The 26,212-nt window shown below is 36.8% G+C and overlaps 1 protein-coding gene across 16 annotated transcripts in view; it reads right to left on the reverse strand.

The window, feature by feature from the left end:
- USP45 (ubiquitin specific peptidase 45) overlaps window positions 1-26,212 on the reverse strand; it is an 83,545-nt gene that overhangs the window by 18,747 nt on the left and 38,586 nt on the right. For 7 of the 16 annotated variants that reach the window (NR_164167.1, XM_063724636.1, XM_063724637.1 and 4 more), the window contains 5 exon segments: window positions 13,375-13,518; window positions 13,847-13,903; window positions 15,440-15,531; window positions 17,324-17,405; window positions 24,959-25,046. Coding sequence is in view for 12 of the 16 variants with exons in the window: in XM_063724636.1 (XP_063580706.1) it covers window positions 13,375-13,518; window positions 13,847-13,903; window positions 15,440-15,531; window positions 17,324-17,405; window positions 24,959-25,046 (463 nt within the window). In the remaining 4 variants the exon portion in view is untranslated. 16 annotated transcript variants of the gene reach the window in all.

Below are 26,212 nucleotides of genomic sequence, written 5' to 3' on the forward strand. Positions count from 1 at the left end.
CCGGCCAGGGCAATCAGGCAGAAGAAATAAATAAAGGGTATTTGATTAGGAAAAGAGGAAGGCAAATTGTCCCTGTTTGCAGATGACATGATTGTATATTTAGAAAACCCCATCATCTCAGCCCCAAATCTCCTTAAGCTGATAAGCAACTTCAGAAAAGTCTCAGGATACAAAATCAACATGCAAAAATCACAAGCATTCTTATACACCAATAACAGACAGAGAGCCAAATCATGAGTGAACTCTCATTCACAACTGCTTCAAAGAGAATAAAATACCTAGGAATCTAACTTAAAAGGGATGTGAAGGACCTCTTCAAGGAGAACTACAAACCACTGCTCAACCAAATAAAAGAGGATAGAAACAAATGGAAGAACCTTCCATGCTCATGGATAGGAAGAATCAATATTGTGAAAATGGCCATACTGCCCAAGGTAATTTATAGATTCAATGCCATCCCCATCAAGCTACCAATGACTTTCTTCACAGAATTGGAAAAAACTACTTTAAAGTTCATATGGGACCAAAAAAGAGCCTGCATTTCCAAGAGAATCCTAAGCCAAAAGAACAAAGCTGGAGGCATCAGGCTACCTGACTTCAAACTATACTACAAGGCTATAGTAACCAAAACAGCATGGTACTGGTACCAAAACAGAGATATAGACCAATGGAACAGAACAGAACCTGCAGAAATTATACCACACATCTACAACTATCTGATCTTTGGCAAACCTGACAAAAACAAGCAATGGGGAAAGGATTCCCTATTTAATAAATGGTGCCATATGTAGAAAGCTGAAACTGGATCCCTTCCTTACACCTTATAGAAAAATTAATTCAAGATGGATCAAAGACTTACATGTTAGACCTAAAACCATAAAAACCCTAGAAGAAAACCTAGGCAATACCATTCAGGAATAGGCATGGGCAAGAACTTCATGTCTAAAACACCAAAAGCAATGGCAACCAAAGCCAAAATTGACAAATGGGATCTAATTAAACTAAGGAGCTTCTGCACATCAAAAGAAACTACCATCAGAGTGAACAGGCAACCTACAGAATGGGAGAAAATTTTGCAATCTACTCATCTGACAAAGGGCTAATATCCAGAATCTACAAAGAACTTAAACAAATTTACAAGAAAAAAACAAACAACCCCATCAAAAAGTGGGCGAAGGATATGAACAGACACTTCTCAAAAGAAGACATTTATGCAGCCAACAGACACATGAAAAAAATGCTTATCATCACTGGCCATCAGAGAAATGCAAATCAAAACCACAATGAGATACCATCTCATACCAGTTAGAATGGTGATCATTAAAAAGTCAGGAAACAACAGGTGCTGGAGAGGATGTGGAGAAATAGGAACAGTTTTACACTGTTGGTGGGACTGTAAACTAGTTCAACCATTGTGGAAGACAGTGTGGCTATTGCTCAAGGATCTAGAACTAGAAATACCATTCGACCCAGCCATCCCATTACTGGGTATATACCCAAAGGATTATAAATCATGCTGCTATAAAGGCACATGCACACATATGTTTATTGCGGCAGTATTCACAATAGCAAAGACTTGGAACCAACCCAAATGTCCATCAACGATAGACTGGATTAAGAAAATGTGGCACATATACACCATGGAATACTATGCAACCATAAAAAAGGATGAGTTCCTGTCCTTTGTAGGGACATGGATGAAGCTGGAAACCATCATTATCAGCAAACTATCACAAGAACAAAAAACCAAACACCGTATGTTCTCACTTATAGGTGATAATTGAACAATGAGAACACTTGGACACAAGAAGGGGAACATCACACACCGGGGCCTGTTGTGGGGTAGGGGGAGCAGGGAGGGAAAGCATTAGGAGATATACCTAATGTAAATGGCGAGTGAATGGGTACAGCACACCAACATGGCACATGTATACATATGTAACAAACCTGCACGTTGTGCACATGTACCCTAGAACTTAAAGTATAATAAAAAAATAAAAATAAAAATAAAAAAAAAAGGCATCCAAATTGGAAAAGAAGTCAAATTGTTCCTCTTCACAGATGACATAATCTTACATATAGGAAAACCTAAAGACTTCAACAAAAAACTCTTAGAACTGATAAACAAATTCAGTAAGGTTGTTGAATGCGAAATCAACATACAAAAATCAGTGGTGTTTCTATACACTAACAACAAAGTAGCTGGAAAAAAAAAATCAACAAGGCGATCCTGTTTATAATGGCTACAAAAGAAAAAAAAAATCCCACCTAGGGATAATTTAACTGAGGAGGTGAAAGACCTCCACAAGGAAAACTATAAAATACTGATGAAAGAAACTGAAGGAGACACAAACGAAAAAGCATCCCATGCTCATGGATCAGGAAAATATTAAAATGACTATGCTACCCAAAGCAATCTATAGACTCAATGAAATTCCTATCAAAATTCCAATGACGTTTTTCACATAAAAAGAAAAAACAATCCTAAAATGTGTATGGAACCTGGCTGGGTACAGTGGCTCATGCCTGTAATCCCAGCATTTTGGGAGGTTGAGGTAGGTGGATCAACTAAGGCCAAGAATTTGAGACCAGCCTGGCCAACATGGTGAAACCCCACCTCTACTAAAAATATAAAAAATTAGCCAGGCATGGTAGTGGGCACCTGTAATCCCAGCTACTTGGGAGGCTGAGGCAGAAGAATCGCTTGAACCTGGGAGGCAGAGGCTGCAGTGGAGCTGACATTGCACCACTGCACTCTGCCCTGGGCAATAAGAGTGAAACTCCATCTAAAAAAAGAAAAAAAATTGTATGGAACCAAAAAAGAGCCAGAATTACTAAAGCAATCCTGGGCAAAAGGAACAAAGCTGGAAGCCTCACACTACCTGACTTCAAAATATACAAGACTACAGTAACCAAAACAGTATGGTCCTGGTATAAAAACAGACACATAGACCAATGCAACAGAATAAAGAAATAAATCCACATACTTACAGCCAACTGATTTCTGACAAAGGGGCCAAAAACAAACACTGGGGGAAGGACACCCTCTTCAACAAATGGTACTGGGAAAACTGGTTATCCATATGCAGAAGAATACAACTAGAACCTTATCTCTCACCATATACAAAAATCAACTCAAGATAGATTAAAGACTTAAATGTAAGATCTAAAACTATAGAACTACAAGAAGAAAACATAGGAGAAACACTCAGGACATTAGTCTAGGTAATGATTTTATGGAGACCTCAAAAGCACAGGTAACAAAAACAAATGGGACTACACTGTAAAAAGCTTCTGCACAGAAAAGGAAACAATCAACAGAATGAAGAGACCCCTGTTGAATGGGAGAAAATATCTGCAAACTCTTCATCCTATAAGGAACTAATGTTAGACATTTCCCAAAAGAAGACGTCCAAATGGCCAAGAGGTATATGAAAAAAATGCTCAACATCCCTAATCATCAGGGAAATGCAGATTAAAACCACAATGAAATATCATTTTACCCCGGTTGAATGGTTATTATCAAAAAAGACAAATAATAAGATGCCTTCAAGAATGTGGAGAAAAGGAGTCTGAAACATGGTTGGTGGGAATGGAAATTAGTACAGCCATCATAGAAAACAGTATGGAGATGGCCAGGTGCAGTGGCTCACGCCTGTAATCTCAGCACTTTGGGAGGCCAAGGAAGGTGGATCACGAGGTCAGGAGTTCAAGACCATCCTGGCCAACATGGTGAAAATCCTGTCTCTACTAAAAATACAAAAAAATAAGCTGGGTGTGATGGCAGGTGCCTGTAATGCCAGCTACTCGGGAGGCTGAGGCAGGAGAATCACTTGAACCCGGGAGGCGGAGGTTGCAGTGAGCCAAGATCATACCACTGCACTCCAGCCCGGGTGACAGAGCAACACTCCATCTCAAAAAAAACAAAAAACAAAACAGAACAGTATGGAGATTTCTCAAAAAACTAAAATAGGGCTGGGTGCGATGGCTCACACCTGTAATCCCAGCACTTTGGGAGACTGAGGTGGGTGGATCACTTGAGGTCAAGAGTTCGAGACCCAGCCTGGGGAACATGGTGAAACACTGTCTCTAATAAAAATACAAAAATTAGCTGGGTGTGGTGGCACACGCCTGTAGTCCCAGCTACTTGGGAGATGGAGGCTGAGGCATGAGAATCACTTGAACCCAGGAGGAAGAGGTTGCAGTAAGCCGAGACTGTGCCACAGCACTTCAACCTGGGCGATGGAGCGAGACTCTGTCTCAAACAAGAACAACAATAAACTAAAATGGAACTACCATAAGATCCAGCAATCCCACTACTAGACATTTATCTAAAGAAAAGAAAACCAGTGTATCAAAAGGATACTTGCACCCCCATGTTTATTGCAGCGCTATTCACAATAGCCAAGAAATGGAATCAATCTAAGTGTCCATCAGTAGATGAATGGATAAAGAAAATGTAGTATATATCCACAATGGAATACTCTTCAGCCCTAAAAGGAATGAAATCCTGTCATTTGCATCAACATGGATTGAACTGGAGGTCATTATGTTAAGTAAGGCAAGCTAGGCACAGAAAGGCAAATATCCCATGTTCTCACTCTTACGTGAGAGCTTAAAAAAAAAAAAAAAAAAAAAAAAAAAAAAAAAAAGTTGTGGCAGGCACAGGGGCTCATGCCTGTAATCCCAGCACTTTGGGAGGCTGAGGCGGGCGGATCATGAGGTCAGGATATCGAGACCATCCTGGCTAACAAGGTGAAACCCTGTCTCTACTAAAAATACAAAAATTAACCGGGCTTGGTGGCGGGTACCTGTGGTCCCAGCTACTTGGGAGGCTGAGGCAGGAGAATGACATGAACCCAGGAGGCAGAGCTTGCAGTGAGCCAAGATCGCACCACTGCACTCCAGGCTGGGCAACAGAGAGAGACTCTGTCTCAAAAAAAAAAAAGTTGATCTCATGAAAGTAGAGAGTAGAATGATAGATATCAGAGGCTTAGAAGAGAGCGAGTGGGGCTGTAGTGGAGAAGCTAAAAAGAGAGGTATGTTAGTGAGTACAAAGACAGAGTTAGATAGAAGGAATAGTTCTAATGTTCCATAGAACAGTATGGTAACTACAGTTAACAACAATAGATTATATATTTCAAGGTAGCTAAGAGAAAATCCGAAATGTTCTCAATGCAAAGAAATGATAAATGCTTAAGGTAACTGATACCCCAAATACCCTGACTATTGCGGGAAGTCAGGGACCCCAAACTGAGGGACTGGCTGAAGCCATGGCAGAAGAACATGGATTGTGAAGATTTCATGGGCATTTATTAGTTCCCCAAATTAATACTTTTATAATTTCTTATGCCTGTCTTTACTGCAATCTCTAAACATAAATTGTAAAGATTTCATGGACACTTATCACTTCCCCAATCACTACCCTTGTGATTTCCTATGCCTGTCTTTAATCTCTTAATCCTGTCAGCTGAGAAGGATGTGTGTCGCCTCAGGACCATGTGATAATTTCGTTAACTGCACAAATTGTACAGCATGTGTGTTTGAGCAATATGAAATCTGGGCACCTTGAAAAAAGAACAGGAGAACAGCAATTGTTCAGGGAATAAGAAAGATAACCTTAAACTCTGACCTCCAGTGAGCCGGCGGAACAGAGCCATATTTCTCTTCTTTCAAAAGCAAATGGGAGAAATATCGCTGAATTCTTTTTCTCAGCAAGGAACATCCCTGAGAAAGAGAATGCGCACCTGGGGGTAGGCCTATGAATGGCCACCCTGGGCGTAGCCGTCTCTTATGGTCGAGACTGCAGGGGTGAAATAGACCCCAGTCTCCCATAGCGCTCCCAGGTTTATTAGGAAGAGAAAATTCCCACCTAATAATTTTGGTCAGACCGGTTGCTCTCAAAACCCTGTCTCCTGATAAGATGTTATCAATGACAATGGTGCCTGAAACTTCATTAGCAATTTTAATTTCACCTCGGTCCTGTGATCTCGCCCTGCCTCCACTTGCCTTGTGATATTCTATTACCTTGTAAAGTACTTGATGTCTGTGACCCACACCTATTCGCACACTCCCTCCCCTTTTGAAAATCCCTAATAAAAACTTGCTGGTTTTTGCGGCTTGTGGGGCATCACGGAACCTACCTACATGTGATGTCTCCCCTGGACGCCCAGCTTTAGAATTTCTCTCTTTTGTACTCTGTCCCTTTATTTCTCAAGCTGGTCAACGCTTAAGGAAAATAGAAAAGAACCTATGTGACTATCGGGGCAGGTTCCGCGATACCTGACTTGATCACGATACATTCTATGCATGTATCAAAATATCACATATACCTCATAAATATGTACAAATATTATGTACCAACAGAAAATTAATGGTCAATGGAAAATATAGCCCCATACAGGTTTTTAGTAACTTGTCCAAGATCATATAACTAATAAAAATAGCTGTGTCCAGAATCCAATTAATCTAATTTCTGATTGAATAGTTTCCAAACTCAGGTGATTATCAGACTCACCTGAGAGGGCTTGTTGTTTTAAAAGATACATATCCGAGACATTACCACTAAGAAATTCCCATTAATGATGTCTGAGGTTGGGTATGAGAATTCGTTTTAATAAACAGGTGATTCTCATGATCAGCTGGTCTTAGGAACTTTTGAATGAGACTATTCTATCTATCCCTTTTATCCTCCTACTCCTAGTGAAATATAAAAGTACCCATTCCCATCCTTATTTTTTGAGACTATAGAAAAGCCCACAGAGCACTGACTAGCCCACAGTAAGCAGCGTAAGTATCAGCTATTATTACTATTATTATTATTTTGAGACGGAGTCTCGCTCTGTCGCCCAGGCTGGAGTGCAGTAGCGCAATTTCGGCTCACTGCAACCTCCACCTCCTGGGTTCAAGAGATTCTCCTGCCTCAACCTCCCAAGTAGCTGGATTACAGGCGTGTGCCACCATGACTGGCTAATTTTTTGCATTTTTAGTAGAGATAAGGTTTCACTGTGTTAGCCAGGATGGTCTCCATCTCCGGACCTAGGGATCCACCTGCTCGGCCTCCCAAATTGCTGGGATTACAGGCGTGAGCCACCGCACCCAGCCAGTATCAGCTATTATGATTGGCATCAATCATGAGAATGAGCTCAGTGGTCTCCCTAAACACCATCCATGTACAAAGCACTGAACTAGGCATCTGAGACATAGTGGCAAGAAGGACAGACTCAGTTCCTGTTTGGAGATCCTGCAATCCATCCCAATAGAAGTATGGTAAGACATAAGTTCAAGTCAGCAGGGGGCAGTATACGTGGTTAAGAACATGGTCCTTGTTTAACCTGTCTGAATCCCCATTTCTGACAGACTGCTTGTATGATCTTAGGCATGTTATTTAATCTATCTCTTGGCTCAATATAATAGGTGTAAATAACTGAAAACAGTGATCATGACATAATTAAGAACTCAAATGTTAGGTACAACTTTTGTTATGATAGGAGAAACACAGTGCTATAGAAAGCCAGAGGAAAAGAACTAATCCAGAATTGAGTGGATCAGAGAAATATGCAGAAATTGAGCAGAGGCTGCAGGATGAGAATGGGACTGTTCCTGGCAGAAGTTCAAAGGCCCACAGGTAAGACAAAGAACAAGAAATTAGGGAAGTCTAGCTAGAAAATAGAGTACAAGTGTGGGGAGGTGAGAAGGACACACAAAAATTAACCAGATGCATATAAGTCACAGACTTGTTTTTGTTTTTCATTTTGAACAGCAATGAGATTTCTTTTTTCAACTTTTATTTTAGGTTCAGGGTACATGTGCAGGTTTGTTATAAAGGTAAACTTGTGTCACAGGGGTTTGTTATACAGATTATTTCTTCACCCAGGTACTAAGCCTAGTATCCAATATTATTTTTTCTGATCCTCTCCCTCCTCCCACCCTGCACCCTCCAGGAGGCCCCAGTGTCTTTGTTCCCTTGTGTCCAAGGGTACTCAATGTTTAGCTCCCACTTATAAGTGAGAACTTGTGGTATTTGGTTTTCTGTTCTGCGTGAGTTTGCTAACAACAATGGCCTCCAACTCCATCCACGTTCCTGTAAAAGGCACGATCTTATTCTTTTTTTATGGCTGCATAGTATTCCATGGTGTATATGTACAACATTTTCTTATCCAAACTGTCACTGATCAGCATTTAGGTTGATTCCATGTCTTTGCTGACTAGTGCTGCAATGAACATTCACCTACATGTGTTTTTATGGTAGAATGATTTATATTCCTTCAGGTGTATATCCAGTAATGGAAATGCTGGGTCAAATGGTAGTTCTGTTTTTAGCTCTTTGAGGAATAGCCACACTGCTTTCCACAACGGTTGAACTAATTTATACTTCTACCAACAGTGTATAAGCATTCCTTTTCTCTGCAGCCTCACCAGCATTTGTTATTTTTTGACTTTTTAATAATAGCATTCTGACTGGTGTGACATGGTATCTCACTGTGGTTTTGATTTGATCAGTGATGCTGAGTTTTTCATATGCCTGTTGGCTGCATGTATCAGACATGATTCTGAGGGCTACAAGGAATACGATGACCTATTTTGTATTTTAGAAATATTGCCCTGTCTGCAATGTGGAGCACCAAATGGTGGTGGGGAATAGGGAGAGGAGTGGGGTCTAGGGAAACAAAAAATTAATCAGATGGCTACATTATAATTCCCTATCTTTTCCCTCAGACCTTTTGGGTAGTGCTTTTTTTGCCTCACATAATTTTCCAATAAAAAATTTCTATTCACTGTTTCCTTTCACTATTTTTTAAACTTTCTAAAATACTCAGGCCAGATCTTTTGCCTTTCCACCAGTGCTTTCATTTGTATTCACATTACCATATCTTGGTTTTATTTCTCCTTTTTTCCTCACCTGATGCTTATCATCCTTCATATTTAACTTTGTTCAGTTTTAATGAGATAACTGTAGTATAATTTAGCAAAGAGAAGAAGTGAAAAACTCAATTTACTATCAAATCAGTACTTGTACTTCTATTATTAAAAGATGCAAGGAGCTTCTCTTTTTGTTACAGACACTAAGTACAGGGGAAAAGCCCACTTTTAAACTTTAAAAATATAAGAAATGAAAATGATCAAAGGGGAGATACATGACCTTCTCTGGGTGTTTCCAAAATTCCCAAGAGTAAATTGAGCCAACACCACATGATAAACAAAAATATCCTTGCAACTGTTTTACTTGGACTTTAAAACTACTAAGTATCTGTTCAATTTGATCCTTAAAAAAATTTACATAGGTTAAGTTGCCATTTTCTCAAATACCTCTGTATAATACCTTGAGCAATTTAGCACCTAGAAAAATGGTAAAATCAGGTAAGATTCCTTTGAATACAGGGTTTTCCTCAAATCTATTTTGAACTATATTGGTAGATACCGCAACTACACAGTATTCTTTTGGTGACTGGTCTGATTGGTAAAATAATAGAAAGATTGAAATTTTCCTAATTTCTTCCATATAAATAAGAGGACTATGATTTTCTGAATATAACCCCAATGATGAGAGGCACAACACAGGTTTCAGCAATTCCATAATAACACCTTTTATAATAACTAAAAAGAAAACAGAGGAAATAAGATGGAACACAAAAATTATTCAATTAAAACCAAAAGTGCATGAAAAGTAGAAACAGAAATAACAGATGGGATAAATAGAAAAAACAGCAAGATTCTGGTCTTCTAATTGAATGCAAGAGCTGAGTCTCAAAGAGCTTAATTGGCAAAACGCTGCGCAGCTAACAGGTGGTGGGAACCAAGGTTCATGTAAATTGCACCAGAGCACAATGCACTTCTGATTCTGGCAGAAGTATTATAGTTTTATGAAATAAAAAATCTTTCATAAAACTAATATACTTATGTGTTGAAGCAGCTCAGAGAATTGAACTTTTGGATTTCTTTCTGAACTAATGAGCTGAGGCAGGATTTTATATAAGGATATCAATTTGAGATTTTCCAGTCTCTACAATTATTCAATCAGCATGACGGTTTTTTAAAAAGCTGGGGGGAGGGGAAAGAAGGGAAGAAAAATAGCCTATGGAATAGACTTCACATAATATCTTTTGGTAGCCATTTGTTGCAGCTCATTTTACCTTAGTTTTTGGTTCAAGAAGGATGTTTATATATGCCTATGGCTATTTACTCTGTTTATATATCTGCCTCCTGTTACTATTTTTTCTGTATTTAGGCCAGAAATTGCACATATTAGTTTTATAGTGCTTTATTTAACTGGATTATTTGCCTCTTATCAGTAAGCAAAAGAAAATGCACTTTTTCAAGGTACTCAGAGTTAACATCTTCCAACTTGAGGGCAAGATTTTCTCAGCTAATTTCACTATTATTTTTCTGTAATTATTTTTATCATTCTTCATATTAAGTTTTTGTGTGGTTTTAATGAGATAACTAATATAATTTGGCAAAGAGAAAAGGTGAAAAACTCAAAAACTTATGATCAAATCATCAGTACTTGTACCTCTAGTATAATTCTAAAAGATGCAAGGTGCTTCTATTACTGTAAGAGATTAAAGAATACTATAAAGAAAAGTTTGTCACAAATATCTTTATACTCTTATTAATAGCTTTACTAATCAGCAAAACCAGACTTTATTGATCTTTATAAAACTAGTACTGAAATTAGTTAACTACTGAATCATTCTGGTTCCATGATTAAACTGGTTATATAGTTGAACTATTGGAAATAACTTCTAAACATAAACTTCCTAATGACTGAAATACATTTATGTCATTTAAATTTTCGCTTCTTGAATATAGTACCTTAAAGATGTTATTAGAACTGTACTTTTCTAATTTTAGAACCGTATGCAAACTTGCACTTTTCCCCATCAAAACCAAAAAAAAGGTAACTCTATTACATGAAAAAAACGTTCAATAAAGAATAGGTCCAATAAAAAAGTAACAAAAAATATTATATGAAAAAAATTTTCAATAAAGAGTAGGTCCAATTTGTTCAGCACAAGCACAAGTTATATCCATGTGGTGTCCAGATCTTTGAGGTACAGACAGTTTCTATATATCATATATGCATATTCTCAGTTCCTAACCAATATTGTGTGGGAAGTATTTCTCTCATACATTTGGATAGCGGATATATTAAAACTACTTTGGCCAGTACCACAGAATCTCCTAACTCTTTAAACTAAATAAAAATAAAGAAAAAAAAATCACTACACATTTATATTTTAATAACCAGTGCTTTTTAGGGGAATAGCAACACAATTAATGCTTTAACCTTTTCAAACTCCGTAAGATGCTTTGTTTTATACCATTAGAATAAAGCATGTGCTCAAGTTGAATTTAACTGTCCTATATATCTTATGAAGCAAAATTAGCTTTTATTTAAAGAAAACATGTTGTCCTTTCTGAAGTCTCGTGACTTCTAACATAAGTCTTCTAACAGAGTAAGTTAAATTCAGGCCCAGCGCCGTGGCTCACACCTGTAATCCCAGCACTTTGGGAGACCGTGGCAGGTAGATCGCTTGAGGTCATCAGGAGTTTGAGACCAGCCCGGCCAACATGACAAAACCCTGTCTCTACAAAAAATAACAAAAATTAGCCGGGCATGGTGGTGTGCACATGTAGTCCCAGCTACTTGGGAGGCTAAGGCACGAGAATCACTTGAACCTGGGAGGCTGCAGTGAGCTGAGATCGTGCCACTGCACTCCAGCCTGACTGGGCAACAGTGTGAGACTCTGTCTCAATAATTAATTAATTAAAAGAGTGAGTTAAATTTAATGTTAATTTGCCAAATTAATACAAATCATTTCATATAAAAAAGTTTTTTTTGCTGAAGTATAAGTTCAGATTGATTTCTTTCCATTTTCATGGGATAATACAACAGCCAGGTATGTCCCTAGTGAAATAATAGGTCTAGACAATGGTTATCAATTATCACCATTTCATGGAATAATTTTCCATTTTCATGGGATAATTCAACAACCAGGTACGTCTCTAGTAAAATAATAGATGTAGACAATGGTTATCAGTGACTGGTAATATCATAGAAAGACATAAAACATTATGTGCATCTAGCTGATGGAAGTATACATGCCACCACCTAAAAGTTTTCTTGCTAAAAATTAAATAAGTAATTAAATCTGAACCTAACTAGGCCTCTAGATCTAAATGTCTCAGAGGAGAAATAAAGGTGACAGAGGAATCTGTTAACACCATGCTGCTGAAAAAAAGGACCTGATTTCTTCAGCAAATAAACTGCAAAGGAGGAAAAAGAGGGAGAGGGAATCTGTAGATGAAAAGAGATTTAAGAGACATGGCAATCATTGGGAGGCCGAGGCAGGTGGATCACGAGGTCAGGAGTTCAAGAGCAGCCTGACCAACATGGTGAAACCTGGTCTCTACTAAAAATACAAAAATTAGCCGGGTGTGGTGACATGCACCTGTACTCCCAGCTACTCAGGAGGCTGAGGCAGGAGAATCACTTGAACCTGGGAGGCGGAGGTTGCAGTGAGCCAAGATCATGCCACCTGGCAACAGAGCGAGACTCCCATCTCAAAAAAAAAAAAAAAAAAAAAAAAAAAAAAGAGGCACTGCAATCTACAGACCTTTTAAATCCTAAAATCCAAACTTTAGAAAGCAAAATAAAAAACTGAGTACTTATGAGACAACTGCAGAAATTTAAATAATGACTGAATCTTTATTTATTTATAATGAATTAATATTTTTGATATGATAATGGTACTGTGGTTTTTGGTTTTTAAAAGAGTATCCCTCTGTTAGTGCTGAGTGCAGTAGCTCACTCCTGTAATCCCAGCGCTTTGGGAGGCCGAGGTGGGCAGGTCACCTGAGGTGAGGAGTTCGAGACCAGCCTGACCAACATGGTGAAACCCTGTCTCTATTAAAAACACAAAATCAGCCAGGCATGGTGGCGCATGCCTGCAATCCCAGCTATTCAGGAGGCTGAGGCAGGAGAATCGCTTGAACCGCGGAGGCGGAGGTTGCAGTGAGCCGAGATTGCACCATTGCACTCCAGCCTAGGCAACGAGAGCGAAACTCCGTCTTAAAAAACAAACAAACAAACAAAAACTCTCTTTTAGAGATACACATTGAAGTATATGATATATTTGGGATTTATTTCAAAAATAATCTGGGATTATCCAAAAATAGTCTGGGATGGGAGGAAGGGGAGGATGTGGGATATATATAGTTAGTATACAAGTAGCCAAGTTGATAATTATGAAGCCAAAAAATGGGTACATGAGAGTTTATTACACTATGTTCTCTACTTTTAGATGTGCTTGAAACTTTTGTTAATAAACTGTTAAAAAACAGACATCTAACAGATGCTTATGGTCTTACCTTATCTTTAGATGAAGAATGCTTCTTGGCAGCTCTAGGCTGATGAATATTTTCTATAGTAACATTGCCACTATATCGATCATGATCTGTCTCCCGTAAACTTCTATATTTATTCATTCTTCCCGAAAGTAAAGGTTTTGAAACCTATGTAAATGCCACATACAGAACACAAAACCTCTTTAGTAAATTCTGGATGTCCTCATCTTAAAATTTTTAACTGACTTGAAATACAAAAAATTAACAAATTATCAAAATAAAAAGTGTTTAAGAGTTTAAATTCCTTGAGAATAAAAACCATCATACTTTATGCATAGTTACACAAATCCCCAAATCAGACTCAATTATGAATACAAACTCAATTATATATAAAAAATAATGACTCTCTGATATCTGGTAATATACTCAACAAATGTTTAAATAAATGATTAAATGTTCTTCACAAAAGCTTCATCATTAGTTTTCTTCTCCTTACCCTTTCTTCTATTATAGGAAGTGAAATATCAATGAACGGATCTTTCACCGTGGAGATCTTAAAAGGAAAACACATTGAAAACTTCAGTTAGAATTCTAATATAACATATAGTTTTGTAAAGTACAAAGAAATCAAACTTCCCGGGCAACCTAAAATTTTACGTTAAAAAATGTTCCTAAAAAAATAGCAATTTAATTGGGTACTGCAGCACATTGTTAATCAAAACAAGATATTCTCAAACATCAGTGAACGTGATCCAATTGAATTTTATTATTACTGTCAATATGACTGGCCTGTAATATTTAAAATAACTTAAAAAAACTGTTTTATTAAACAGATTAACTAAAGAGACTAGACATTTTTGGTGAGCTTAGGGCTGTAACATAAGTAAACTATGAAATGTTAAGAAAAAGCCATGAAAAAAGCAGAGAGCTTGGCTGTGTTTTATAGATTCTTTAAGATAATTCTGTTTTAAAAGATACTCTCTATCTTGTGAGAGAGAAAACAAATTCTGTGTTGAATAGTCTAGAAACTTAAATAATCATGGTCATGCATTCTGTGTTTCAATGTGACAGGCTAGAATGAGATATATTTTATAATCCTGCTTCTTTAAGGCTAGAAAACACAGAAAAATACTCCATAATCTGGGACAGGAAAATGAATAAAGGCTCCTTTTACTACTAAAATCTAACAGAAATTTAAACCTATCATACTCTAAGTCATACACTTACAGAAATATTCCTTAACAAGCAATTGAAAATCTACAAAAAATTCATACATGCTTTAAGTTGTTAAAGATGGCATTCAAAATAAAAATTATTAAATTCAAAGTGAGTGAAGTCTACACAAAAATCTTTAATATGTCATATCAACTTTAAATCAAATGTGATATAACCACCCTAAATTATGCTAATACATTAAGTTATTTCTATTGGAATTACTTTTTTTTTTTTTGAAACTGAGTCTCACTCTGTCACCCAGGCTGTAGTGCAGTAGCGCGATCTCGGCTCACTGCAACCCTGCCTCCTGGGTTCAAGTGATTCTCCTGCCTCAGCCTCCCAAGTCGTTGGGACTATTGGCACCCACCACCATGCCTGGCTAATTGTTTTGTATTTTTTTTTAGTAGAGATAGGGTCTCACCATGTTGGCCAGGCTAGTCTTGAATTCCTGACCTCAAGTGATCCACGGGCCTTGGCCTCCCAAAGTACTAGGATTATAGGCATGAGACACTGCACCCAGCCTGGAATTACATTTTAGGGCACTGCAATGTAGCACAGTTACTCTCTTCACAGAAGTTTTTCTCTCACTTCGAACAGATAGCTAATGAATTTCAGTGTATTAAGACAGGCTAAAACTGCCTCATAGGTGTGTCATGAGGAAAAATAACACAAAAATACATTTACTTTTAAAAATATATAAATTATCACATTTACTTTCTAGGAGTGTAGCGTATAAAAAGACTTTCAAGAATTATTATGTAATCATCTGTCAAATTTTAAAAATGACTGCCAACAATTATATGTGAAAGAAAATATAATAAAAATGATGTGATTGTAATCCATTCCATGCTGAATTGAATTCTAAAGTACCTACATTTGCACATTCTTCACACATGACCGTGCTAGTTAATTCACCAATAAAGATCCGATCTATGAAGTTCATTTTCACACCTTCTTTTCCATATGCTGTAAAAATCATACTTTTTAATGCAAAAAACATGTCAACCATCCATCTAGCAGTATAATAGGCTATCTTCTGGTTATTCAAAAGTAATCTGAATAAGATATTCTGTACTACATTTAATAATACATTTTACTATACATACAACATTCTAAAGTCTTTCTCCTTTACAATTTTGTAGCAGATTTACAACTATCAACTACTTTAGTCTTCTCCAAGAAATAATGAACTATTCTTAAACTTAAGAGGTAAAACAAAACAACCACTATTCATACCACACCTCAACCACTCCTATTAAAACTTATAAAACCTCATGTCTAACCAATAAGTACACAGAAGAATGGAAAAGGAGATTATGCTATCAGGACTACAGATGCCAGGATCACGGCTATGAAAATAACAGTCGTAAAAGGCAAGTGTAAGGAATTAACATAGGTAATTAAGAACTCAAGAACATGGTTATATTTTTAAAAGTTAAAATTATTCTGCTTAGGAAATATTTATAAATTAAAAAAAATGCCAATGACTTACTTTAAAATAACCTGAGGTTGGGAGAAAATGGATTAAACATAAACCATGAATGCAGTTTAAGTTGGGTGACAGATATAAAGGGCTGCATTATGCTATTCTTTCTACTTTAATAAAAATTTGAAACTTTCCATCATAAACCATGGGAGGAAAAAGTATATTAACAAACCTATTCACCCCTCTTTCAAACTTCTTTTTTGAGCCTCTATCTTCAAGTTTCATACAAACAATATTTAAAATCATTTAAAATATTAGAGCACTGAATGACAGAAAACATATCTGAATATATCAGTAAACATTAATTAAAATTGTATGTAGAAATACTATAATAATAAAGATGTTTCATCTAGAAAAACTACAAGGGATTGGGAATAGAGAGTACAAAACTGGAAAGAAGGGAAAGAAAAACGGGGCTGTTATTCTAAACATCCACGAGATGGCACTATCTCAACACAAAAGAACAAAGCATATTTGAGCAGCTACGTTTTTTAAAAATCTTGAACCCTTAATTACAATAAAGTGCACAGTAACAATGTGTGTATGTTTGCAAATTATAGACCTGTAGTACATACATTATAAAACCACAAAAACAAAAGTTAGAAAAAAATACAAATAATATTTTTAAATGTCTTCTAAAAATCACTTCATGCTAACATTAGTTAGTATCTCAATGCAGAATATACACTTAGGGCAAGGTATATAAACCCACACTGTAGTATTGATAATGACAAATAACCAACTTTGATTAGGTAATCATCATTTGGGGCTCATATTTTTATGGATGAATAGCAAACACTAGGAGTAGGCAAAGTGCACTTACACTTGACTTACCAGCACTCTCTTCAATAAACGGTTTATTTGCAGGAGTCTTTGGAGCACTTAAACATTTTGTCTAGTTACATCTAAAAAATATCCATAAATCCATTGATCCAAACACATGTCAAATGATACAATATGATAAATATGAACTTCCAAGTGTGGTTGCTACTTTCAACAACCTTTCAAGTTTCCCTTAGAAGACCTCACATAAAGGTATCAGTGTCAATTTGTATACTTGGTATTAGCTTTATTCTTATAAATTCACATGAATACATTCTAGCATTTTCTATGTTCCACTAAAGTATTTTTCAGACACTGCAGCAACTATGTCCTCCTTTTAAAGCCACTACTTTGGTGGATTAGTTCACATAATGCTCAGTTCTTTTTCCAACTAAAATAAAATTTTAATATTTTCTTACAGAAAAAAGTTTTAACAAAGAGTCAACATACCTTTGACTTTTTTTCTAGTTTCATCATCAGCAGTTTTAGTAGTTGGGTTGTTAAATGCTTTTAGAATGCTAGCTTGTATTCGCTGTAAAACAAAGTTAATAGATTCTGGTCTAATAATAGTTAACTCAGGTCTCATCCTCCTAATAAAAGTACTTTCAAACAGCAAGGTACACTGTGGATTTCAGCTCCCTAGTCTGAAAATAAAATGACCAAATTTTTAAAAAATGTCATTTCTTCCAGGTCTCAAATTCCATGAATGGATTGCTCTAATGTCAAATTTTCCCAAGTAAGAGTCAGAATTTCTACATTTAGGTTCTCTCTTGGATTTAATGTATTTTTATCAGTGTACAAAAAGCAAGCAGCCTAGTCCTGTTGCTTAGAGTAAATTCATTTGCCCTCTTTCTTCCTTCTCCCTCTCTCTAAAATGACACTTCTTAATTAGGACCAAAAAAGAAAACAGACCATATGAAATTTATTGTCTGTGAAGACCTTTCTGTATTAAGAAGCTATCAAGCTGGTTACTATAATCTCTATGCTATGTGGACTACCTCATTTATATACACATATAACTAAAGTCCAAATTTATCAATTAATGTCCATAGCAAGAAGAATCCCCCAAATTTTAATTATGGTTTTACTTGAACTTAGTTGTCAATAATGATTATGTCTTCAGCAGCTCTCAGTAAATGACAAGGTTTATATTAACTATTTCTACATCTCTTATGTATGTTTTAGGAAAGATCCAATCTCACAGAAAAGTTTCAGAATAAAACTACATACTCCAAGAATAAAACTTAATAAGTGACCTTTTTACATTAACTATGCCCCTAATTGGTGGATGAATTTTGTCTTCCTAATTCAGATTATGATAGTAGGATGAGGGAAAAGTTTGTTAATTATCTTTCAAAAAAAAAAAAAAAAAAATTTTCTTTTTTTTTTTTTTTTTTTTTTTGAGAGTGTCTTGTTTTGTTGCCCAGGCTGGAGTGCAGTGGTGTGATCACTGCCCACTGCAGCTTTGACTTCTCTGGGTTCAAGTGATCCTCCTGCCTCAGCCTCCCAAGTACCTGGGACTATAGGCACACACCATGACACCTGGCTAATTTTTAAAAAATTTTTTGTAGAGATGGAGTTTTGCCATATTGCCCAGGCTGGTCTTGAGCTTCTGAGCTCAAGCAAGCCACCTGCCTCAGCCTCCTAAAGTGCTGGAATTACAGGCATGAGCTGCCACACCTGTTTTTTGTTTGTTTGTTTGTTTGTTTGTTTTGTAGAGACAAGCTCTTCCTATGTTGCCCAGGCTGGTCTCGAACTCCCAAAGTGCTGGGATTACACGTGGTGCCTGGTCCTTCCTATCTTTTAATCAGAAAAGATGACTATGATATATTAAGTGAAAAAAGACAAAGTACAACAAGTTATATATATGGTATATGCCACCTTTTGAATAAGGAAAAAAAGAGCATAAAGGAAGAAAGACAAGAACACGGGATATAAACAATGGCAAAGTCAAAACACAAGAGAGGCAAAGGGAACTCTCAGGAGCATGGTTAGGAGGAATTCCAGAGTGACACCTGTACATCAGATATGAGAGGTAAAGAACCCAGACTGGAGCAATGAGACTTATGAATCAGACATACTGTCAACACCAAGATCCCCTTCTGCCATTATAACATGCTTTTAATCTAAGAACCCAATATTACATGGAGAGGGAGGTGATCACATTCTTATTCTCGCTCCATGCCCTGCTGCCTGGATAAGCAGAAGACACTCATGACCCCTCAGAATTGTTCTGCTGTGTATGATTTATGTTTCTTCTGTGTATGATATATGTTTTTTAACACATTCTCCTCCAATAATTGTGAAGCTGAGTTTCACTTATTACTAACTGGCCTGTGATTAACACATTATATTTCCTATAACTGTTTACTGTCCTCAAGCATATTTTGAAAATTAATACAAGATTCAAAACACTTAAATATTTTACAAAGTAGGGGATAAAAGCAAACATAAAGCAATTCATACCGTGTGACACAAGTCCTGAAATACACTTATATACTATAAAGAAATCAAACAATAAAATGTCTCCCAGAAGCTATTAAATAGTGAAATAATCTCCAATTCAGACTCAATAAATTTGAAAGTTGATATAATTCAGACATTGTCTAAGCTAAAGTTGACTTTTACACCTTGAAAAAAGAATTTATTGAACTAAAGTAAGCAAATTGGAATTGTGTAAATTCCATGCAGGAGAAATATTTAATGAACTTAAATGAAAAATTCCAATAAATACCAATGTTCACCCGTAAATATTTCATATAATCATAACATTTCAAACAACTCAAGAGGAATACTTCTAACTCAACTTAGTCTGTAAATTTATCCTACAATTTAAACATTTTACTAATTCAGACATGATTTTTGATATGATTTAATGAAACTTTGCTATATATCCTGAAATGTCGTATCACTCAAAAGAAGCTAAGAAGTTACCAATTCAAGCAGCAGGAAAAAAGCTAAAAAGCTGTGATTACACCCTAAAAAGAGTAAAATGAAATTGTTTACATTATTAACTTTTAAATATTAGACTTTTGCTTTTTAATTTCGATCCTAACCATGAATTTATATTCTCTACTCTAAACTGTTTAAAAGTCAATTAATAGGTAATTCATCAAGTTGAGGAAAATAAATGAGTTTATGTCCATATACAATTCCACACTGTTAGGAGTTATGCTTTGAACAATTTAGGTTAAAAGAATGATACATACTTTGGTCAGGGAGCTGTTAATAACTGTAGCACTTAATCAATTAGCAGTATCACGGTTCAACTATTTCAAATCTCCACCTTATACTTTAAAAACAAGAATGAAAATAATGTACAGTTTAAGTTAGCTGAGATATTCTGTCTTTAAAATAATTCTAACCAAAAATATATTACAGTAATAAATCTTGAAGATAATAAAAATGTAATATCATTAATTTAGTTACTGTGCAAATTATAAGGAAAAAACAAAGAAGCATAAATGTATAAATTAAAAAGACTGCCTTATAAAAGAACTTCTAGGAAATTTGATTTTGTACATGAAAAATTTACAATTTCTGCACAAATGATCCCTTAAGTACTATATTCAGCAAGAGTATATTCCTCAATGTTGTAGTTCAGAAAAGACTTCAATGAAACCATATGAAAGGAGGTCAGCAGTTTTTCATCATTACTAAAAGATTCTGGTGGCAGACATAACACTGTAGCCTTCTTCAATCAAGAAACACATGGCAGTGACACACTACAACAACAGCACGATTAACAGCTGTGGAGTTCCCAGGCCAGACAATGCAGCTCCTGCCCTGATACTCACTGTAGCTGACCGTCAGGACTGTCCTCGCTTATGAAATTGAATAGATCCACAGACTTGACATTTTAATTTTACTGTACCATTTAAAGCCCTCAAATAGTGCAAGAAAGATAAGAGCTTTCAAAACCAATGTGTCCTGCTGGGCTGCCTAAGATACTGTGCATCCCAATGCACCATTATGACTAAACAATAATTTAATTATAACAAAGACTGCTACCGAATTATAGAGGTAAGACAGAAAAAAGTGACAGGGATATATTTTACTTTTTTTTATAACATCAACAGAAAAAAAACCCCAAGACATAATTTTAACCTATTCACATGACTTTTAACTTCACTTACATAATTTTTTTTTTTTTTTTTTTTTTTTTTTGAGAACGTGTCTCACTCCCTCACCCAGTCTAGAGTGCAGTGCCACGATCACGGCTCACTGCAACCTCCACCTCGAGTTCAAGCAATTCCCCTGCCTCAGTCTCCTGAGTAGCTAGGATTACAGGCACACACCACCATGCTTGGCTAATTTTTGTATTTTTAGTAGACACGGGGTTTCACCATGTTGGCCAAGCTGGTCTCGAACTCCTGACTTCAGGTGATCTGCCCATCTCAGCCTCCCAAACTGCTGGGATTACAGGAATGAGCCACCATGCCCAGCCCACTTACATAATTTTTAATTCCATTTAATGATACATGACCACCACATAGTAAACGTATTCCTGCAAATCATGGGGAAAAAAATAATTCTAGCAATTGATAAATCTGAATTAATCTTAAAGTAACTCATATCATCTGTAGGCCCATTTATTGTTCATAATATAAAGAGCAACCTGTTCCCACAGTGCCAACAACATGCATCTACCCCTCAACAAGAACAGCAATATACCATAATTATTGAATCCGCTTTAATACTTTTACAAATAGTAAAATAATTGTGGTTACATTTTAAATAGCAGACTTAAAATCATTATTTCTACTGACTACAGATGTCCAAGCATTAAAACTAAACTTCAATCAGCAGTATTTTATAGAATTAGAAAGATTATTAGTTTGGGAGTCAGAAAGACTTGAGTTTGAAGCTCAACTCTAAGTATCAGTTCCTAGCTCTAAGAAAATGTGATCAAATACTAGCTAGGGGACTATCCTAATATCCTCAATGGTTAACTAATTATAAATCTCTTTTTTTTTTTCTTTTTTAGACACAATGTAGTTAAAACAACACAGTATTATCCTGTCGGTTTATTAGTTTATTCAAATACAACATATTCAAAATAATTGCAAATCAAAAGAAACTAGCTAGTATAACACATAAGAATAATTATTTTGATTTCTTCCCAATTCAGATTCTCAAAAAAAGTTGCGTTTAAGGTTAAGCACATACAACTCATTCAAAAAACATTCACAGGGAGCCCAGAGTGGCAGCTCATGCCTGTGATCCCAGCACTTTGGGAGGCCAAGGCAGGCAGATTACTTGAGGTCAGGAGTTTGAGACAAGCCTGGCCAAAGTGGTAAAACCCTGTCTCTACTAAAAATACAAAAAAAAAAAAAAAAAAAAAAAAAATTAGCCAGGCTTTGTGATGTGTGTCTGTAATCCCAGCTATTCAGGAGGCTGAGGCAGGAGAATCACTTGACCCCAGGAGGTTGGAGGTTGCAGTGAGCCGAGATCACAACACTGCACTGCAGCCAAAGCAACAGAGCAAGACACTGTCTAAATAAGCAAGCCTAGTCAACACAGTGAAACCCCATTTCTACTAAAAGTACAAAAATTAGCTGGGAATGGTGGCACACCCTGTAATCCCAGCTACTCGGGAGGCTGAGGCAGGAGAATCACTTGAACCTGGGAGGCAGAGGCTGCAGTGAGCTGAGATCATGCCACTGCACTCCAGCCTGGATGACAGAGTGAGACCCTGTCTCAAAAAAACAAAACAAAACAAAACACACACACACACACACACACACACACACACACACACAAATTCACAGAACACCTACTATGTGCAAGGCACACAGGACAGAGACAATACATAGTACCATTCCTCAAAAAGATCACAATCTAAGAAAGCTGACAGATAGGGACATAAATCTAAATAGAAAGTGGTAGGGTTTATGATCAAATATGTAAAAGTAGAGAGGTGGCAGAAAAGGAATGACACCTCTAAAAGCTGAATTCAATTAGCTTAATAAGAAAGTCAATAAGCAGACAATTAAAAATAGGATTGTGCTACATGATGTTTTATAGCAGGAGAGAGTAATTAACTCAATCCTTATTTTTAAAGGAAACTTTAAAGAAAATATTAGAACTCTAATTTTCTCTTCACTGGAAACTGGTCACTAGGAGTAAAGAGACACTGCCACACTACAATTAAAACAGGATTTTTGTTGTTTTTCAAGGTAGGCTCTGCTCTGTTGCCCAGGCTGGAGAGCAGTGGTGCAATCACAGCTCACTGCAACCTCCGCCTCTTGGGTTCAAGCGATTCTTATGCCTCAGCCACCCAAGAAGCTGGGATTACAGGTGTGCACCACCACGTCTGGCTAATTTTTGTGTTTTTAGTAGACACATGGTTTCACTATGTTGGCCAGGCTGGTCTGAAATTCCTGAGCTCAAGTGATCTGCCCACCTTGGCCTCCCAGAGTGCTGGGATTACAGGCATGAGCCACCATACCTGGCAGAATTTTTTTTAAAAGAGGAAGGTCCATCTTGCCTAGCACTACTTATCACAAGCACGTATGCACTTCACTGAACACTTGGCTGCTTTTATTACATATTACCATATAGATTAAGAAATATATTTGCCTTGAATGGAAAACAGGTTTTCATCTATTACTCCAATTATGACTGACAACGGCTGCCCACAATGGTGTGCTCAGAAAATAATTCTGAGGCTGAACCCAAACTCACCTGGACTGTTAGGAACGATCAGCAATGTCTTCTATGAGTAAGAGGGAGGAAAACGGAGAATGTGTGCTGTGTATCTGACATCCTTAATATCTTGCATTTTCTCTGATAAACTGAATCCTATGTGCACAGGAAACCCCTCCCCAGAAGAAGTTGAATTTAACTAATTTAACATTAAAGTCAATAAAGAGCCAATCAGTTAGGGGATACGCCTACAATCAACACTGGGGAATCTATCCAGTCCACAGGCTATTCCTTTTCTGAGAAATGCTCTCTCATCCAAGAGGCTGGGACTCCTCTCTCCTAGCCACAAACAACTGATCCATGAGTGGAATCTAATCCAACATGGAATAATGAAGTTTCTCTCTACTGGGAATTTAAAAATAGAGAATCATGAATAGCCAGTATAGTTTTTACACACATGGAACTATGACATGCAAATACTGCTTGGTCTGCATGGAGAAAAATGAAGAAAATCTACAGAGCCAGAGAAACTAGGATAAGAAGAAGAATGCTTTCTGGATTCCTGACAGCTTTCCTGTTCTTATATCCCCCAGGAATATCTCCCTGCATCTTAAGATTCCTTTTTTTTTTTTTTTTTTAAATGGCATTTCACTCTGTCACCCAGCTGGATCTCGGCTCACTGCAACCTCCACAGCCGGGGTTCAAGCGATTCTCCTGCCTCAGCCTCCCAAGTAGCTGGGATTACAGGCACATGCTACCACACCTGGCTAATTTTTGTATTTTTAGTAGAGACAGGGTTTCACCATGTTTCCCAAGCTCATCTTGAACTCCTGACCTCAGGTGATCCACCTGCCTCGGCCTTCCAAAGTGTTGGGATTACAGGCATGAGCCACCAGGCCTGGCCACAATTCCTTTTTACTTAAGCTAGTTTAAATTATTTTATTTACAGCCAAAGGACATTAACTAAAAAGGACAATAGGGCTGTAAAAGGATAAAGGTAAATATCTTACAGAAGAAAGAAAAAATATCTAGAATATTTATTCTAAAAAATTAAATTATTTCTCAACTGTACTTTTAAATTGTAATAGAAATTACTTACTTAGTTGTTTTTTGTTTGTTTGTTTTTTGAGACAGAGTCTCACTCTGTCACCCAGGCTGGAGTAGTGCAGTAGCGTGATCTCGGCTCACTGCAACCTCTGCCTCCTGGGTTCAAGCAATTCTCATGTCTCAGCCTGCCAAGTAGCTGGAACTACAGGCATGCACCATCATGCCCGGCTAATTTTTATATTTTAGTAGAGACAAGGTTTCGCTATGTTGGCTAGGCTGTTCTGAAACTCCTGACCTCAGATGATCCACCCCGCCTTGGCCCCCCAATAATCCCCTAGTTTTGTATCCTCTTCTTGAAGAGAATACATGATATACATAAAGAAACCTGACCTTTGTTTCTTCTGTCCTCACTGCATCCAGAAGATAATGAAGAAGCTCCTGACTGTCCTGTTGCTGGAAATCTTTAAATCGAGGTGCCCTGTGATTTAAAAACAAAAGAGGAAAGAAAAAAAGAATATTCATTCCATGGTTCATCAACACTTTTCTCTAAATGCACTTGAAATAGCATATTATTAGCCGGATGCGGCAGCCTACGCCTGTAATCCCAGCATTTGGGAGATCACTTGAGCTCAGGAGTTCCAGACCAGCTTTGGCAACAAGGCAAAACCCCGTTCTCTACCAAAACACATACCCACACACACAAAATGGCATAAAGACGCAGTTTATTACTTTTCCAACTAAATAGATGAAATGTGATTACTGGTCCAATTAGGGTGTGATCTTAAGTGTGCACTGAGAATATGGCTATCATTTATTAAGCAACTACTATATGTTAAGCACAATACTAGTAGTTTTTCACATGTTCAGGCATAATCCTCCAACAACTTTGTTGGGATGTACTGTTTTCTCCAACTTACACATGAGGACTCAGCGGTATTGTTTAAATCATTTGCAAGGTCATACAGTTAGCAAATAAACCAGTATTCAAACCCAAGCCACTGTGATTTATTATCTTCCTACCTTAACCAAAAGGAAAGCAAGAGAGTGTTCATATTTCATATAAAGGACTATAAGTTGATCTCCCTGTGAATATATTTTTTAAGGACTTGATAATTAAATTTCCTCTGTATTAACTTAATAGAAAGATCAGGTACTATTCATGGAGACACTGACATAGGAAATATTTGTTTGATTTCAGTAACTTTAAAAAGTAACCTACAGTAAACTCTAATGCTAAAATGAACATTTTGCCTTAAGTGCAGACAAGTATTAAATCTGGAAAGTGTTCTGACCTAAGATGAAGAAATAATTCTGTCAAAATACAAAATAATGAGAATATATCATAGTAGAAGACACATTTACAACTATTTATGATATTTACAACATATCTCATGTGATATACAAAACAGCACTGTTCAGGAATTTATAATTAATATAAGTTCTACTTTATGCGTGAGAAAATTGAAGAACAAGGTAAGTGCCACTAACATAACTACAGGTCTTTTGACAGAGTGCAGTACTTAATTATTTTTAATTATTATCTCATTTTTATTTTTGCGAGATGGAGTTTCACTCTGTCACCTAGGCTGGAGCGCAGTGGCACAATCTCAGCTCACTGCAACCTCCGCCTCTCAGGTTCAAGCA

The sequence above is a fragment of the Pongo abelii genome, chromosome 5 (assembly GCF_028885655.2).
Source record: "Pongo abelii isolate AG06213 chromosome 5, NHGRI_mPonAbe1-v2.0_pri, whole genome shotgun sequence".
NCBI lineage: Eukaryota > Metazoa > Chordata > Mammalia > Primates > Hominidae > Pongo > Pongo abelii.